Source organism: Aulostomus chinensis, chromosome 8, assembly GCF_037954235.1.
Source record: "Aulostomus chinensis isolate RoL2024-O1b breed Wild chromosome 8, RoL_Achi_v1.0, whole genome shotgun sequence".
Classification (NCBI taxonomy): Eukaryota; Metazoa; Chordata; class Actinopteri; order Syngnathiformes; family Aulostomidae; genus Aulostomus; species Aulostomus chinensis.
In genome coordinates this window covers 19,138,323-19,151,413 of record NC_141327.1, presented here as the reverse complement: position 1 = coordinate 19,151,413, position 13,091 = coordinate 19,138,323, and the positions used below count along the sequence as shown (strand labels likewise).

General features: G+C 42.1%; 1 protein-coding gene across 1 annotated transcript; it reads left to right on the top strand.

Annotated features, from left to right (window-relative positions):
- The first annotated feature begins 1,471 nt into the window (after positions 1-1,471).
- haspin (histone H3 associated protein kinase) lies at positions 1,472-12,604 on the top strand. Its single transcript, XM_086211506.1, has 16 exons — positions 1,472-1,952; positions 2,656-2,805; positions 3,087-3,245; positions 3,826-3,963; positions 4,064-5,972; positions 6,568-6,706; positions 6,792-6,943; positions 7,288-7,476; positions 8,550-8,635; positions 8,909-8,971; positions 9,058-9,149; positions 9,402-9,481; positions 10,037-10,125; positions 10,358-10,500; positions 10,620-10,722; positions 11,913-12,604. The coding sequence occupies exons 1-16, from the start codon at positions 1,732-1,734 to the stop codon at positions 12,112-12,114; spliced, it is 3,915 nt and encodes a 1,304-aa protein (XP_086067632.1). The 5' UTR covers positions 1,472-1,731; the 3' UTR covers positions 12,115-12,604.
- Positions 12,605-13,091: the final 487 nt, after the last annotated feature.

Here is a 13,091-nt window from a genome sequence, read left to right as displayed (position 1 = left end):
CCTCCAGCCCTCCCAGATGCCGCTGTTCGCCGACAGGGGGAACCGACGGACGCTGCTCCGGAAGCAAACACTCCTGTGACTACTTTGTAAACTCTTAAACCATAAACTCGTACACAAGCGGGATCCAGAGGCATTCGAATCCCAAATGTTAGACAAACACGGTATAAATCACTGAAGTGAACAGAATTTTGGAAAAAGCCTGATGCCTCTTGAGATGCTGGAGTTTCTCAGTTTATTTGCTCTTGAACAGTGACAACAATTCCCTGGCATTACTTAAAAAAGGGGAAGGAAAAGTTCTTCCTCTTATTATTATTATTATTATTGTAAAACACTACCATTAACTATACAAATTGAATACCAATCAAGTTACAAAGCACCAATCTTAATTATATAATAATTATCATTGAAAATTAAAAAGTGCAAAATCAAGTCCCTTGAGATAATATGCCTGGTTGTTTTATACCAACATATTATATGTATTTATGTCTGTGTGTTTCCAATGTCTGAGTCACTGATGACTTTTTACCCACTGCAACAATACAGTGTGCAATTCATGTGCAATCTTGCATCTCTAAGAATAATCAATACATCAAATCTCTTCAGAATACAGACCCGGAAGTCTTTATTTGGGTAAAGCAACTTATTTTTGGCTTGTCTAAGATTATTCTCATGCTATGTAATAGGCAGCTGATGGTTGGAAGGGAGGACCAAAGGTCTCTGTTTTGCAAATAAAAGGAAACACATTAATTGTTGCTCATCGCGTCGGTGTGTAAAACCACTTTTTACTATTCAAACTTGTTTAAATGTAAATAGAGTGGGACAAAATTTGGATGGGATAAAGGCCCCTGAGGTCAATGCAAGGCGGGGCCAATAAGAGACAGAAGTCACCTTGAAGTGAAGTACTTGGGCTCTTCAGCCCCTCCTGTCCAAGGTCTATACTAGTAGAAGTAAAGATGAGCTGCTATAGACATTGTGACGCTCAGAAATACGGTCTAAATCACTTTTGTACAGTTTCGAGTTTTACCGATCGACCAGTCTATCAATTACTAAAAATGTATTTATATGCACCACATATTTTCATTTCATAGAGAGAAAAAGCCAATACACGGTCTTTTTGGGTGACGTTGTTAATTTCCTTAGTCCCATCAATTAAATCTCCATAAGTAAAAAATCTTAACATGATCAGTGCACAACACAAATACAGAGCAATGTATGGATGACCCCTGGTGGTTACTTCTTGTTACTGCAATATTTGTGAAACAATCTGTCTCACCAAACAAATGTATTCCGTTTTTGTCAATTGTAGTGTAATAACGAATATTTCAAATTCATAACAATATTAGACATTTCTTTACACACTTTTTTTATATAACAAAAGAGAAGAGACGATGTCACCTCACTTATCAGCAGCCTCCAATGTGTTATGACTCCGATCCGCCAGGGGACGCTGCAATATATTTATCCCCAGTTGTTGACCAATCATCGGCGTGCATGCAGCAGTTTGAACGAGGAGCGGGTAGTGCTAGCGGGTTTAATGATGACTAAATGACCAAGAGAGGAAAAAAAGCATATATATGGATGAAAATGATTTAAACCAACTATTTAAGTGTTCTCGTTTAGCTTTGTCGGTCACTGCTAATCATAGCTAGGGGCGTTGGTTTAGCTTCAGCAACACAGTTAGCATATCTGGCTGCAGTGACAGCTCCGGGTCTCCTTTGGTCTAGTAAGGTAATGTTCAGTGCCTTTGTACAGTTATTATTTTTAGTTATTATCCATCCTGCCATTTCAAACATGAAACCAGTAAAAACGTTATACCTGAAGACATACGGTAGACAGCAGCGAAAGCTGTCGGCGTGGATTTCACCTGGAAACCGCAAACAGGCCTTCGACAGTTCCGTGTCCACAGACGGCGATGGTTCCGTCTTTGAGGCCCCGAAACCTGCCAGCACCAGGTAAGAGTGGGTTCGTCCTTATGTCCAGCAGTCCTATTAGTGTGTTCTCGCGTTGATTTGTAAATTACCCACCTCCTAATCTGCTTTTCAGTGTTAGATTATGTTACGATTACTGATATTAAATTCGGGAATTCCTAGTGGTGAAAGAAGTGGTGTTTTCCCTGTAAATACTACGTAAACGCACCACCAGTAATGTAACAGTACTCCGTACCAAATACATGTCCTGCGTGTAAAAGAAAATTTACGGTTCTTTTCGAAATTTGATACATGTTTTCACATTCATTCAAGAAAATGACAATTTAATCTGCACAAATCTATTTTAAAAGGGGGTGGGGCTACGAGCATGATTGGTGACATCACAAATATTTAGCAGGCATCTTTTCTCCAGAGGTTCCAGTTTTAAATTTGAAAATGTTTGCATATTCATGTATAATGGACATTATCATCAGGGAGGAGTAGCTGGCACCTAAAGGACGTAAATGAATGTGGTCCTATTTCAAGAACACTCCCCGACATTAGAATTGGAAAGTTATTGGACAGACAGGAGCAGTCGTACACGCAGAAACCTTTTAAGTCAAAATAAATTAAGTACTTAGATTATCAAGTTAGTTATCCTAAGCCAACTTTTGTTTATCTATTAAAAGCTTGACCTGATGTACAATATCTCATGTTTAACATCATGTGCTCATTTATCATGTCACAGACCCCGGCGGACTAGTGTCGCGAGTCATCGAGTGCTGCGTCCTGCCAAGAAAAAAGCTATGCAGTGCCTGAAAGAGAAAAGCTTTGATGAAAACAATGTCACGCCCTCTCCTCCCCTGCCTCAGCCTGCCAAGCAGAGCAAGACAACCAGGTCTGGTACAGTAGCTACCATGCGGCTGTCTGTTTTTCATTCATTTGCCCTTTTTAATAAACTGTTTATCACTTCTAAATGATTTATTTTGCAAGTCAGACAATCTTTAAATATTAAAAAAAACAGGATTTGCATTTCTGATTTGACATAATATTTTTTTTATCTCAAATTGCAAAGCAAAACAACTTTATTGGCTTTTTATTTGTATCATCTAATGGCGTCCTTGCTCATGTCTCATATCCTCACTCGCTGACTGTTTCCATCTTTTCTTTCTTTTATAGAGAAAAGCGGATCAGTGTTCGTAAAGCAAGGCATCCTGCCAAGAGAAAAGCAAAGTCATCTATGACAGAGGACGGCAGTGATGAGGAGAACGTCGGTAGTGGCAATAGCAGGATGCCTCCTCCTCCTCCTTCTACTCATCAGCACAGCAAGAACACCAGGTTTGTGTCTGGGTAGTAGCAGCCATGATGAATTGTCCACATGAAAACTATTAACTTTACTTCGTGTTTGCTATTTTCTCTATTTCCATGTGGCCAAATATTTATGAATGTATGATTAACAGGCTGGGGTGACGCAGGTTTAAAAATGTGGACTCTACATTCACAAAATTCTTGGCTCCACTTATTCACTTGTGTGTGCATGATTTATAACTTGGCATGGTTCGATTATGAAAAACCCGGATTTACAATCATGCTCATTTTTTTTTAAATTAAATTACACCCAAAGATGTTAGAAAAGTCTTAGCATTTGCTTCAAGTACATTTTTTTTATGCCTTGAATCCTCTTTTTTTGCATGAAGCAGGAAATAAATAATAGTATGTGGATTTTTTGATTTGTTTGTTTCTGGGAAAAGGAGTTAAAGGATGAACTGATTTGTTCAAATCACATTTGTGCAAAAGACTATTTTAATGTAAATTAAATTAAGAAATGAAAATTCATGTTTCAGGCACATTACAATAACATCACTGAGTTTGCTGAGGTTTGTCTGTAACTGTGTCTCTCACATGATCCTGGTCCCAGGAAAAGCGGGCTTGTCTCCGTCCCCGGAGCCTTGATGAAATGGAGCAGGCAGCATGGCCCACTTACCAGTGAGAGTGAGGAAGACTTGGCATCTACAAAATATCATACAAAGATGTCTCAAATGAAGAGAACCTCTAAGTAAGTATTCAGCCATTCAGTGTGTTTGCCCACTTATCCATCAGCTGACCTGCTGGGATTGTAACCATTGGCTCTCTCTCTCTCCTTCATTTCCTGTCAGTGCTCAGCCTCTCTCAGCGGGCCGCTTTGTGACCCGCCGCAGACATGCGGGTGCCACCAAATCTAAACTCACCCAAGCAACTGTTAATGTTCTGGATTCTTCAGATGATTTCACCTCTGGAAGAGGAGCACTTGCTAGCTGTAGACTTCACCCTCCCAGGAGGAAGAGGAAGGTTCTTTCACTCCTTACAGAGTCAAGTGTGGAGAACTCAGTGAATGCAACAGGAGCCGACAGTTTTGCCACTACCAACTCTTTCCGAGAGATCTCCCTCAGTGAGTCAGCAGATCACAGCATCAGGCTCTACCCCAGGAAACCCATTTTCTGCTCTACACCCTCAGCAAGCTGTTTACGCAAACGGCCCTGTCTTACACCGTTACCCATCAACGGGCAGTCCTCCAACCCTCCATCCATGTCAGTCAGCTGTGAAGGACTGAGCCCATTTCAGAAGGTCCTGGAGTCACAGAGGCAGCCATGCCTCACATCACCCATAGTGCTGCCTTCTGAGGAGAATCAGCAGAAACAAGCCGGCATGCAAGAGCTAGAAGAACTCTCTGCTGACTTATTCAGGGAGCTGAAGAGCAAGACAAGTAGCTGTTGGAAGGTAGCCAAAGGCCACAGTGAAGCCTTGAAAACTGGGAACGTCGGGGCGTTACCGAGTCTAAATCTGTCCACTACAGACACGGAAAGCAACAGTAGTCATTTTGTGTCGGCAGCAGGAGGGTTGGAGTGGCTGTTAGAGGCTCTGAAGGAGAAATGTTTGACCCAGCAGTGTTCTGTGCTGCTAGAGAGATTGGACTACTTTCCCATGACTCAGTTTTGCAGTCAAACCACTTACTCATCCTGTTTGGAGCTTCCCAGCTCAGTTCACAGCCAGCAAATAAAGGAACATGTGTTTGCTGAAAGGGGTCGTGCCATTGACCCTTTTTCATCTTTGCAACCAGCATTTTCTCTTAGTTTGTCTGTGACTAAGGATGAAACCAGCCATCCTTTCCTGGCAGTAAACAATCGCAAGTCTCGGGGACGTGCGGACTGTAACCAGTCAGACGGACACTCTCCTGATTCTAATGAACAGTCACCATCAGTATGCAGTGTTGAATCCACCCACCACACCAGCATCTGGGCTGACTCACCAGGCAGCAGCCCTGCGCAAACATTTACTGAAGATGTGCAGAATAAAAAATTCAAATTGCAAGTAAAAAGACAGACTTTATCACAACTTAAAGAGGCAGGTATGGCTTGCGATATTAAGGATCTTCATCCGGATGAAAATGACCGACCGTATAACACAGAAGAAATCAGTGAAAGAAAGATAGTGACTGTCAGACAGCAGACAAACGACAATGTAACAGCTCTGACGCAATCCACCGATCCAGAAGTGAGCGAGAAGACAGAAACGCTCTCGAAGAGGGAGAAATGTCTAACTAGCAAACCTGTTTTTGAAATAAAGAGATTAACTTTGTCACAGTTTAAAGAAATTCGGCAGCGCAGAGAGTTTAAATCTACCAGGGAAGTGTCAGACATCTCCAGTGGTCTCTCAGACCTCCAGTCTGAGAGTGACACCAGTCAAAGTAGTGAAGAGATCAGAGTCGATCTGAAAAAGAGAGGCTCTGCAAGTTTTGATAACAATGTCGGCACAGACAAAGAAGTTGCTGTACAAAACTGTGAGATTCCTCCAAAAAGAAAAAAGAACTCTCTGGCTCCTAAAGAGAGGAAAAGGAGGAGCACGTCCATGGATCGACCCAGGATGACCCGAAAAGTGTGTGTGAGCGGTCTGAGTGTGAGTCGCTGGAAAAACAAAAGCAGCGCCAGCACACACGTTTTTAATCGGAGGATTCCACCCCGAGGTGCTACAAAGACAGTTGACTGCAGCATGAATGACCTCATCGCCACGAAAGCCAAACAGTCACAGGTGAGAAAAACACACACACCACAGTAACATCAGTTTAATGAAACTTCAGTGACCGATAGTGCTTTTAAGTCCAATCAAGTCTTGCTACAACACAATAATGTGACAAAATAAAAATGTTTCTACATGTGATGGGTTTTATGATGCATGAAATATGATCATCTGATTTATGAAATAGTTATTATTTGCAACAATGCTGGAGGTGCTCTGTGAGCGGGAATACAATTTTAATAACTCTAATTAGGGCTGCATGAAAAACAAAGGTAATTAATCTGGCTGATAAGTGCAATGTGATTTGTTATATTAGAGGAAAGGTTAAATGAGCCTTTAACAAATATTGCACCATACTGTGATTTCAATTTAGATCAAATGTGCCCCTTAATTCACAACTGAAATGTTCATTATACACAAACAAATTCAGAGAACTTGATCAGGACTGTGGACTAATAATGATGTCAGTGAGTCCCTGATCAAGTCACTCAAACTGTCTGCATTACTCATGGTAAGATAGAGTGAAGGTTGTAAATTGCTGACAGAGAAGTGTGTGTGTGTGTGTGTGTGTGCGTGTGCGTGCGTGCGTGCGTGCGTGTGTGTGTAGGAGCTCATTGGAACTACGATGAATTTCTCCACCCCCTTGAGAGAGAGCCGGCTCAACCTCTCATCTCTGTTGGCTGAACTGACACCCAACACACACACCTGGAGCCGACTGAAAGCCGCCCTCTCTGTTCATCGCAAAGGTACGTCACCAATTAGCTCCCGAGTCAGTCATCATCTTTGTTCATCTCCCTCTAACATTCACGCATCTCTTTTTGTCCCCTTTAGTGCTACTGACTCCGGGGAGTTTATGTCTGTCAGAGACCAGATCTTCCAGGAGGCGGGAGCTGGCAGACATCAGCCAGGATCTTTTTGCCACGCCTCATCGGACACCGCTCCCCAAACGCCTCCGGTCACATCTGCTTAGCTGCAGCTCTCTGGTACAAAACACAGTACACATTTGCATCTACGAAGCACTCATAAAAGCGCATACTATCAAGCGCCACACGATCCCATGGGTCTTCTTAAAGCCGTGGAGCCTCTCTCTCTCTCTCTCTCTCTCTCTCTGTCTCACTCTCACTCTCTCTCTCTCTCTCCGCTGTGTCTTCTGCTTTGGATTTCACGATGAACTAAAGGGTCACACAATTAATCTAGAAGACATCCGCCTCTAGTTAACTGATCAGGATGAAGTTTTCTCCTTTTCTCAGAATCAGACAAAATAGGGAATAGCACACCTATATTGGCACATCTAACTACAACCTTACAACCTTGTCTTTCCGTGCAGGTCACGTGTGAGGAAGCAGATCTGTCAGATGCAGAGAAAGTGTATGCAGAATGCAGCCAGCAGGGCCCTCTGGCCTGGGAGGAGTGTATTCTCCCTCACCGTATGAAACAGTGTGTGAAGATAGGGGAAGGTACCTTCGGTGAGGTCTTCTCCTCCGTCAATGGCTCAGGAGACACCGTCGCCCTCAAAGTACGTGTGTGTACACATATTGTGTGTGTTTCAGGGGAGTCTGCAGACTCTGAGGATGACTCAGGACTGAAGTAGTTCTTAACTGTCAGAGGTGAACCAAACAGTTTGCACAACAGATAAAACACAAAAGAACTGTGTTGGATAGAGGCCCTTGTGTTTGGGGGTCCTGCTACATCTAGCTCCAGATAAGTGACATATTATTTAAGTGCACACACACAAAAATGTAACTACAGATAGGAAAACATTTTCCAAGTGTTCCAGTGCTGCTCCTCGCAGCTGTACAACCAGTGTGCTATTAAACAGGTGGACCAAACAGATGTTGGTGAACAATAATGTGCACAGCAGCAAGACACGCAGACCTGCACCAGCACAGTCTCTTGCAGGCAGAATTTTAGCGGTGGACAGATGTTGCCAGATGTTCACGTCCAAGTGCATCTGCAGAAGCGTAGAGGGAAAAGGCAGGTTGAGTGGCGGGAACGCAGCAGTTGGCTGAAGAAAACTGAGTGCAAGAGATGGAAAACACATTGAGCTGAGGCCATTCCCCCTTCATTCCTCTGCACACAACGAACAAAAGAACTGGGGTGCAAAAAGAAGAATGTCAGCAGGTTCTCTGGGCTGATAAATGAAATATTTGGTGTAACAGAAGGCAGATTGTTGGCTGAAAGGCTGGAGAGAGCAAACAAAGATGAGCGCAGACAACAGTGAAGCATCATGGAGCTTCCTCGCAGGTTCAGGGCTGCAAGTGGACTATGAGCTTTGAACAAAAAGTGACCCAAAAATAGTGAGAAATGCAGACAGATTCTTATATCTCCTCCTCCTATCTCTCCTGGTGTCTGAACTAGCACAACGACAACGATTCCACACATTTATCCCGAATAATAAAGGTCTTGTTTGTTTTTGCAGAAAATAGTTCTAAATTTAATTTCAACGATACACCTCTTAACAATGCACCTGTAAAACAAGGGCTGCTTTCAAGGATCAGTTTTGTACAAGTGTAATATTTTGCTATGTGTCCTTCATACATGAATGTTTGTGTATACTCTACACCGCAACAGTGGCGCTTGTCTTGACAGGTCATTCCACTAGAGGGCAATGAGAAGGTGAACGGCGAAGACCAGAAGACCTTCGGGGAGATTCTCCATGAGATTATTATTTCAAAGTAAATCAAACTCTCTCTTGTATCATACTAACATGTTTCCATAGCCTTGGATGTAAAGATGCAGTTAATTATTCTTTACAATTGTCTGAGCTACTACACTGAACAAACAAATCCAGCTGTGCAACTTGGAGAAGCAGTTAAAAGTGTCTCATGCATGCTAAGTGATAAAGCAGCAAGGATGGAACTCCATGAAACATTGTGTATGAATGTTGCATTGGGGAGCTTATCAGTTGTGTTATTTTAATGAAAACCCAATGTCCCGTCTACTACCAGGGAACTGAGCACACTGAAAGAGAAGCAGCAGAACCAGTCTCACGGCTTCATTGGCCTCAATGAGTAAGCCCTCTTTCGTGGTCGTTTTCTTATTTTTACTCATGCCTCAGTAGCTTTAATTTGAAAATTTGATTTGACTTCTCTCCCAGTCTCCACTGCGTTCAGGGCTGCTACCCTGCAGCTTTTCTAAAGGCTTGGGATGCCTTTGATCACCAAAAAGGCTCTGAAAATGACAGACCAGGTCAGTGAGAGAGCGAGAGATGCATTATTTGGTTTAGTGTGCACCGTCTGATGTAACTAAAACACTCAGATGAGTTTTTTTCCAAGTAATCCAGTTCATCCTGCACAGTATTTATATCAACACTCTATACAGTCACTGACATTTCCAGGCAGCAACTCCCGTTACACTGTCATAACCTCAATTTGATGCAATCTGCAACCTCACCACTAGATGCCACTGAAACCACCGGATGTCTCCTTGTTTTTCCTATAGATTTTTTTAAAAAGGATCAGTTGTTTATCATCCTGGAGTTTGAATTTGGAGGCATCGACCTCGAGAACAGTAATGGCAAGGTATGCACACGTGCGCGCACACACACACACAAATAGTGAAATGAGAACTAAAATTGTGTGGCTTTAAAGCATAAATAACTTAACACACCATCTTGAAGTAAACGGAAAGACATTTTCAGTATTTTTGATAGCTTGAAGTGTAATTTGGCACCATCTAAACATGAAAATATGAATGTGCTTTGTGTGTTTTTTGTAATTTCAAGGTTTTAAATATACCGGCTTCTCTTGTACAGAGTTTTAAGCATTTAATTAAACAGTGCACTCTACACTCATTACTGTAATTTCAAATTATTGCAGTGGCAGACTAGCCGTAAAAATGTGCTAAACACTCAAGCCTGAACATAACAATAATTATGTCCTGAATGGAGTTATTTCAATTTAATACTGGGGAGGTCTCAAATATGTAAGCCAGAGATAACGCTGAGCCCCTGTAAACATGCTCGGGTGCATTTATTTGGGCAGAAATGGCAGCTCTATTGAATCCTATTAGAAACTGACTGTTTGGTGTTAAATTACAAATGGACTCCTCTAAAATGTCTTGTGTTTTCTTTCAAGCTGGCATCTTTGGGGGTGGCGAAGAGCATTCTCCATCAAGTGACTGCTGCTTTAGCTGTGGCTGAGCAGGAGCTACACTTTGAACACAGGTAGCGTCTAAACGCACACGTACCACGAAGCAGACATTTTCGGTCATTAAAGACAAATAGAATTTACATATTCACACATGAAAAGCTGAAACCATTCAGGTTTGTTTGTTTGTTTAAGGCAATAATTGTATCCTCAGCAAGCTAGCAGCAGTGTGTTAGCCACAGCGGGTTGGAGATGGAGTTCAGCTCTGGTGTGCACGTGACAGATGATTTGTTGTGCTTGTCTCTGAAGGGATCTCCACTGGGGCAACGTGCTGGTCAAAACAACCAAGCAGAAGAAGTGGAACTTCCTCCTGAATGGAACGGTCCACTCACTGGAAACCAGAGGGGTTCTCATCCGCATCATTGACTACTCTCTCTCCAGGCTAGAAATCGGTTTGAGATTTTACATCCGTCACCTCCCACTTGCTTATTTTCCTTTTTTTATTTATGTTGCTACTGAATTTATGTATTTTAGAAAAGCAAAACTTTCTTCCTCTGTTTTTCCCTCCCAGATGATCTGACGGTGTCTTGTGACATCTCTAATGATGAGGAGCTCTTCATGGGCCAGGGAGATTACCAGTTTGATATCTACAGACTGATGAGACAGGAGAACGGGTGAGAAACACTTGGCGGGGAATTCACAAAGAACGAAGCGTAGCTGCTTATAACACCATGAACTGCACATCACTCACACCTTCTATTTAACCCATTTACCACCTCCTCGTCACAGGAAGATGCAGCGCTCTGGATATTGCTGCACTCCTCACATTTGCAGTTGGAATTTGTTTTGCACCTGATTGTAGCTATGCATGTGGCAAAGTTTAAAAAACAACATTTTATGGTTAACTTTTAAAAAAATGTTGTTATTTTTTTCCACCGTGTGCTGCCATTTTTGGGGCTAGCCTATTGAGCAGGTACTTGTTATATCCACTCAGGGAACTGCATGCAAATAGATTGCAAAAGTTAGTTAACTACATTGTCGTATGGAAGATGATCATATAACACACACACACCCCCAACACACACACGCACACAAAGTCTCCCGATATAAAGTGATAAAGTTCAGAACATGATCCAACATTTTAAACCAGTTGCATGTTTTTTTAACATATCAGGAAAATTGACAAATTATATATAAATGTCGTGCATTGTTTTTAGCTTGAATTTGAAGTTGTTTTTTAAAATTTATTTCTGGCATGTATGTGTGTGTGTGTAAATTAGCTCCCAGGTTTCAGCTCATATGAATAGAAAGGAGCCATGTTGTGCACATTTAAATACATGCTAATAGCAGCAGTGCACTGAGACGCTGCACTTGGCAGCACAGTCAGAGCTGCATTCGACCTTCGGAGTTGTTTGTGAATCACACAAACTCTGGATGTCTTATTTGCTCAGTGCATCTTTTCTGTGAATCGGCCCTGTGTAATGTGTCTGGTGTTTCTGTGACGTGACGGGGTCATGTGGAAGTTTCTCATATGGAAATGCAGTAAAAGGTGTGTGTGAGTGTGAGACGGGAGAGCCAACTATTGATTTGATTTTGTCCAGGGTGAATCAATGTTGTGTCATCCAGAAGTTCCTGTCCAGTAAGAAAGTCTTAACATGTTTGCTGTCGCCCCACATCAAAGGTTTGGCAGTTGGAACGTGTCTGATCACACCGAAATATTTTCAGCCAGTCCAACATTGATCCCTCTGACCGACCGTTGGCGTGACGAGCCTCATGCGGATCACCCCACTCATTAAAATCTTACGCTAGCATCTCAGAATTATCACGATGGATTGATTTTCTGCTATTCTGCCGTCTGTCTCAGTAATAACTGGAGCGACTACCACCCCCGTTCCAACGTGCTGTGGCTCCACTACCTGTGCTCCAAGCTGCTCTCCATGAAGTACCGCGGACCGGGAGGGAGGGGCGCCAAGGACATACGAGGGGAGCTCACTTGTTTCTATGACAACATCCTCCAGTACAGTTCTGCTACTGAAGCACTTCAAAAGTGCCCCATGTTTCAGTAGTGCAAGTGTGTGTGAGTACTGGACAATAGTGAGGGGGCTCACACACACTGGTTTTTAATAAAGACTCAGTTTATCTAGCTCATCTTACATGAGCTCCTTAGTCAGCAGTTCCACCTAGATGACCTCTGAGGTGTCAAGACGCGGTTATTGATCTTCCTGTAACACAATGAGGAGACGAAGGTCACTTGATGTTCAGTATAACAGTCACATGACAAAAGTAATTAAAAGGCTTTTGTAGTTGAGCACAAAATGTGTCAGTGGGGATTATTTCTGTCTATTCTTGCATAGGCATTTTTTATAGAATATACTTTTTTTTTTTTTTAATGGATTCCAAGTATCAATGCAGGAAAAAAAATTATAAATAAATTAAATTTTATCATTAACACCATTTTGAAAGTGGTATTGTGATCACAATTATTGCAATACTCTAGTGCAGGGCTGCCCAAAGTAGGGCCTGTGGATCAGTGTGAAACAATAACGGGTCTAATGGTGTAATACGTGAGAATCTAGGATGTAAATCACTATGTGCTGTTTTAATGAGGGGAAAATGCTCTTCAGATATTCAGGTTCCCCCCTTTCTTTTAAATAATTCGATCAATATTCCAGTTGAACTTGTTCCAAACACATTGTCTCATCACGTCTTACTTTGAGTTCAGAGCTGGTCTGTACATAATAATCAAATATCAATACGTCAAACAAAGTCAGGATTCATTTTTTTAGGAATATATTAATGTCAAAGTGAATCTTGTCTCTGGACTTTGGCTTCTCAAGAATATTACAAAGAGTCTCTGTTATGCTCGTAGTGGTGCGTGTATGGTGGCTGATAAGTAACCAGAAGTATTGCAGTGTAGTGAAGATGAACTTGGGTATTGGCTGAAATACTACAAGTATCCAGCTGAAAATACCACAAGTATCCAGCTGTATGTGCCTTTTTAAAAATCCAATTAGCCAAACTTCTTGTTTGAATGTGATAAGTT

Coding starts and splice junctions, on each gene's coding strand:
- haspin (XM_086211506.1), top strand. CDS start 1,732: ATGTTCAGTGCCTTTGTACAGTTATTATTTTTAGTTATTATCCATCCT. Junction 3,964..4,063: donor CAAATGAAGAGAACCTCTAA/GTAAGTATTCAG, acceptor ATTTCCTGTCAG/TGCTCAGCCTCTCTCAGCGG. Junction 10,723..11,912: donor CTGATGAGACAGGAGAACGG/GTGAGAAACACT, acceptor CGTCTGTCTCAG/TAATAACTGGAGCGACTACC.